The sequence below is a fragment of the Triplophysa dalaica genome, chromosome 9 (genome assembly GCF_015846415.1).
Source record: "Triplophysa dalaica isolate WHDGS20190420 chromosome 9, ASM1584641v1, whole genome shotgun sequence".
Taxonomy (NCBI): Eukaryota; Metazoa; Chordata; class Actinopteri; order Cypriniformes; family Nemacheilidae; genus Triplophysa; species Triplophysa dalaica.
Window position 1 is genome coordinate 23650605 of NC_079550.1, and position 5552 is coordinate 23656156.

Here is a 5552-nt window from a genome sequence, read left to right on the forward strand (position 1 = left end):
CGTGTGTGTGTGTGTCCGCAGGACTGCCGAAGTCTTCAGAACAGGCTTACATTGAGTTTGAAAACATTGAAGCCATTGTGAAGACAGCCAGCAGAACCAAATTCTTCATTGAGTTTTATTCTACATGTCTGGAGGGTAAGAAACACGATTCAGTGTTTGATGAAGATGATGATGAACCCATGACCTCTCTCTCTCTCTCTCTCTGTGTGTGTGTAGAGTTTAAGAAGAGTTATGAGAATGACACTCAGAGCAGTGACAACATCAATTTTCTGCGTGTTGGTTGGTCGTCTAAGCAGCTGACGACACTGAAGCCCATTCTGTCAGACATCGAGTATCTTCAGGATCAACATCTGCTGCTCACCGTCAAATCTCTGGATGGATATGAATCATACGGTAGATGTGTGTGTGTGTGTGTGTGTGTGTGTCATTTAAGTGATTGTACTGACATCTGTCTGTTTACAGTCCTGCTCTGAGAATCACATCACATGAACTTTGATGTGTGTGTGTGTGTGTAGGAGAGTGTGTATTGGCTCTGAAGTCGATGATCGGCAGCACAGCTCAACAGTTTCACACGTATCTGTCTCACCGCGGTGAGGAGACGGGAAACATCCGCGGCTCCATGAGGGTCAGAGTCCCATCAGAGCGCATGGGCACCAGAGAACGACTCTACGGTACACACAAATACACACGCATAAGCACATATGTGCACTCACACACAGCCAGACGCACACATAAGCGCACACACATGCACTCGCACAAACATGCACGCTCACACAGACACACACACAGACGCACACACAAGAACACACACACGCATGCATGCGCGCACACACACACTCCCATGCAAACACACGCACAGACACGCACTCGCAGGAACACTACACAGACACACACACATATGCGTGCGCACACGCACAGACACACACATACATGCACACACTGATTGATGCTGCAGTCTGTTAATATAACTTTGTTTGTTTGTGTGTTGTTTTTCTCAGAGTGGATCAGTGTTGATAAAGACGAGGCGGCGGTGTCAAAGAGCAGAACGCTTCACCCCAGATCAGGACATGAATATGTCCAGTGAGTGATATCACGTGGTCACACGTGTGACTAATGATCACTTTAGGATATCATGAACGTGTTGTGTTTAAGAATGAGTGTGAAGTGTGTTTCTGTGGTTGCTGAGATGCAGGAGTTTAAGTGTGTGTGTGTTATGTTTGTTTGAGTGTGTGTAGCAGGAAGTTGGGTTCAGCTGATCTCAGTAAAGTGCCTGAAGAAGGAGATAAAAACATCACCACTCGACATCCAAACTGTGACACGCAGAGCAGGTAACGCACACACGCACACTGACATGCCAACAAATTGCTGTTTGCACAAATAATACTTACAGTAAACGTGCGTGACAGGTTTGGTGTTTTGCTTTGACAGAGGCAAGCAGGACACGTTTGAGGGAGGAGCCGCTAAAAACAGCTTCAACAACCCCGCCTACTACATTCTAGAAGGAGTTCCCAACCAATCAGCAGCTCTGGCCTCTGACATGCTCCCTGGCTCCGCCCTTCCTCCAGCATCCAATAAAACATCTTCCCCTGTGGGTGGAGTGGGGAAGAGCAAGCCGCCCAGTGGCAGCTCGGTTCAGGGGCGCAGGCAGACGTGCGGACGCCCGGTCCGGCCCATCAGTGAGGAGGGGTCCTCAGAGGAGGACGGGACGCACGTCGGCTCGCTGAATCGCCCCCCACCCGATTTCCCCCCGCCCCCTCTACCCAAAGGAGCTCTGGAGATGGCGGAAAACCCCCTCGGCAAACCACGCATGTTTTCAGACCCGGCAGACGGCAAAATCCCTCCCGCGTCACCCGTCACGTCGTCGCTGAGCTTCGTACCTTCTCCTGGAGGAGACTTGGCCTTCTGCGTGGAAACCCCGCCCATGCTTAATGCAGGCGCCCCGTTCCGTCGAGGGGGTGGAGCCTCAGGAATGGACGACCAGTCGTGTTCGGTGCTGCAGATGGCCAAAACTCTGAGCGAGGTGGAGTATCCGTCGAGTCGAGGGGCTCTGAAGGGGGCCGCCGCTCCTCATCTGCGGGGTCTCACCTTCCCTCCCCGCTCCATCCAGGAGGAGAGCATCGCTGAAGATCTGCCTGAGGAGGTGACGACAGCGCTCCAGAGCTCTCGTGGGTTTTGTGTTCATCAAGTGTGTGTTGATGTTGTTTGTGTGTGTAGGGTTTGTGGCATGCTGAGAGCAGTAGCAGCAGTCTGTCGGTGGACTGCAGTGTCGGCGAGTGGCTGCAGAAATTAGGACTTCAGGATTATGAAGAGGGCCTACTGCATAACGGCTGGGACGACCTGGAGTTCCTCAGGTACTACTCGCACCTCTCTCGCTCTCACCTGCGACCGGTCACCCAGTGCTCATCCAATCGTCTTTGTTTCCCGCAGCGACATCACAGAAGAGGATCTTGAGGAGGCGGGCGTTCATGACCCCGCCCACAAGAAGATCCTGCTGACCAGTCTGAAGCAGCAGAAGTGAGTCCAGAGCGGACCACGGCAGTCTGGTCTGAGGAGAACGCTTGCTCAGGTGTCGTGCAGAGAGTTCATCGAATCGGATTGTTCACTACAAAGCCCCGCCCACATCTTGAGAAAGCTTCCTGATTTGTGATGTCATCAGAACGTTCCTCAGTTTCGCTAGAATGTCTGATGTGTTTGTGTTTTCTTGCACGTTCAGTGACTCTAAAGGGAAAAATGCCAAAATCGGTGATGACTGATGCACACTGATGACTTGAAAGAGTTTGCGATCGCTGTTTTACACAAACTTGTCTGTGTGTGTGTGTGTACACTGCAAAAATTGACTTTCTTAGTACGTTTGTCTTGTTTTCCAGTTCAAATTCTTGAATCAAGATGCATTTTCTTGATGAGCAAAAACATTTGTCTTGTTTTTGGAACAAAGGTATGAAATGTCAGTTGATTTGTACTTAAAAAAATTATAAGAAATATTAAGCTTTACCTTTTTCTTAGTCTCTAAATTCAAGATTATCTTTCTAACCCCATTGGGAGATTTTGCTCATTTTAAGTACAAGCACAAATCTTGATGCTTATGCATCTTGATTCAAGATTTTTTTTATATTTGTACTAGAAAACAAGACAAAAAAACAAGTAAGAAAGTCATGTTTTGCAGTGTGTGTGTGCACAGGGGACATTGATATCTCTTCTTTCATTGCACAATTATTCGTCATTTGTACGATGCTGTTTTACATTGACATAAATTGATTTTCGTGAGGTATTTTTGCGGTTATACATCATTCAACAAACAATCTTTCACCTGCTTTTAAAGGATCAGTTCACTCAAAAATCATTTCCTCATACTTATCCGTAAACCCGGCTTTATGACGACAGAGTTTGGTTTAAGATGAGCTGTTCCTCTAAACTATCATTTCAACATCTGTCTGATCAGAGATGAGAACTAAACTTCTGAACGAATCTTCATCTCCTGTGAAGTGTGTAGGACTGACCAGCAGGGGTCGCTGTGTGATCGATAAAGAGAATCCTCACAATCATGTGTTTACACATTTCATCTTCTTTCTTTTTTTACTGAAACTATCAATAGTGAATTCTCTTGAACATCACAAGTGTTTGAGATGCAGTTCATACCTCGTCCATGAAGCTCCATTATTCTCTATTTGTGTTTGTTTTCATCGTTGACAGAGATGTAAAACTCCTGACTCAACTATTTAACACAATGTCTTTAATATTATTATTATTATGGGATGTTTCTTCTAAAATGCATGTGATAAATAATCCGGTTTGTGTACAAAGTTTTAACTCGTGTTTTGCTTCTGGCTCCTCTGAATATTTTGTTAACTCTTAAACTGTTTGTGTTCATATTTAACTTCTTAATGACTTTGTCATCTTTTACATTGATGTTGTTGTTGTTTATAAAGTTAATAAAACTAAACTCTAACATCTCAATGTGTCGTCACAACCTTTACAGATTCCATTCTGAAGGTTATTTGCCTTCAGAATGAGTGACGTTCATTTCTAAGATTTGTCAGTGAAATAGAAAAGTCTAATGTTGTTGATGTCAAGATCAGAACTGATTATAGGTCAGTAAATGTTGAGCTTATATTATTACATATGTGACCCTGGATAAAAAAACCAGTTTTAGGGGTCAAATTTTCGAAATTGAGATTTTTCCATAATCTGAAAGATGAATAAATAAGATTTCTATTGATTAGAATATTACAATATCTGGTTGAAATACAACCATTTAATATCAGGAATCTATATATTGAGAAAATCGCCTTTGAAGTTGTTAATTTGACGCATTTTACAGGCCATCAACTCACAAAAATAAAGTTTTTATAAATTGAAGGTAGGAAATTAATATCTTAATGGAACATGATCTTTACTTAAGACCATAATGATTTTGGGCATAAAAGTAAACTCGATAATTTTGACCCATACAATGTATTTTTGACTTGTGTTGACAATTTTCCCGTCTTGTGAGTCATATTTTGTTTTTTAAGTTAAAGAATATTTGTGGACATATGAACGGATTTTTTGGCTACAGGTGTCACTACATTAAATAATAATAATATAACAAATATGTGACATTTATGAATGTGTCTGAAACGCATTTAAATACAAAAAGAAATGGGATTTAAAGTTGAAATACAACGTTTTTATAAACTACAGAAATGTTTAAATGTTTTTATATGAAACATGGTTTTAACGTTTTTTATTTTAGTGATTTCAGTAACACCACAATAGGACATAATTAGCTCACAATAAGCAGAATAGTTTATGCATTTATTCCTTTTTTGTATAACGAAAATATTTAATGTCCAGTAAACATTAATAATTATAATGTTGAAACGTCGGATTTTCAATGCATCAATAAAATTAAAAAAATAAGATTAGTGAATGCTAGAAATATTTTTGACTAATGTTAAAAATCAGAAAAGTGATTCTAAAGTTCTTTACAGTTCTCACAGGCGTCATTTCACTTTTTTTGCCAGTAACTTACTGTAGGTTTAATCTACAATTTTATGTTAAGCATAAACTTACCTAGTTTATATATTTTTCTATCGTAAAACAAGACTTAATATCTTGGGTCACTTTTCTTGCAGTGTGAGGGAAAGTTTTTTTTGCAGTGCTGCTGTGATACTCTTCTAGATCATTTCGAATCTCAAAAGTTAAAGTGTTTTCATTTTGATTAAAATAATTGAAAACGGTACTAACTGATCCACAGTAAGTTACTGGCAAACCTGCAAAACTACAGCAAAGTTAACAAACATCTTGAAATCAGTTTTGTTTTATTGCTCATTTTGTGCGCTTAAAATGACGGTTGCTTTATATAATATTTTATATATGAATATAACAACAACTCTTAAAAAATAAATAATTTTGCGGAAAAAAGTTCACTTATGTTTGAAGATTTTTAAGGAAGTTCTCGTGCTTTCAGATACAACACTGTCTCTAATGTATTTGTAGAAAAGCCACAGAGAATAAAGACAAGGTTTTGTTGTTGTTGCTCTTTATTTTTGTGGATTATATACAGCAGTTAA

General features: G+C 41.0%; 1 protein-coding gene across 2 annotated transcripts in view; it reads left to right on the plus strand.

The window, feature by feature from the left end:
• Positions 1-3954, plus strand: part of inppl1a (inositol polyphosphate phosphatase-like 1a) — a 15961-nt gene extending 12007 nt beyond the window's left edge. Inside the window, exons 20-27 of one of the 2 annotated variants that reach the window (XM_056756635.1) lie at positions 22-135; positions 217-393; positions 516-671; positions 999-1080; positions 1236-1328; positions 1429-2140; positions 2215-2351; positions 2428-3954. In XM_056756635.1, the coding sequence (XP_056612613.1) occupies positions 22-135; positions 217-393; positions 516-671; positions 999-1080; positions 1236-1328; positions 1429-2140; positions 2215-2351; positions 2428-2518 (1562 nt within the window). In that variant the 3' untranslated portion in view covers positions 2519-3954. Of the gene's footprint in view, positions 1-21; positions 136-216; positions 394-515; positions 672-998; positions 1081-1226; positions 1329-1428; positions 2141-2214; positions 2352-2427 lie in introns of both variants that reach the window. The other variant, XM_056756633.1, reaches the window with a different exon arrangement.
• Positions 3955-5552: the final 1598 nt, after the last annotated feature.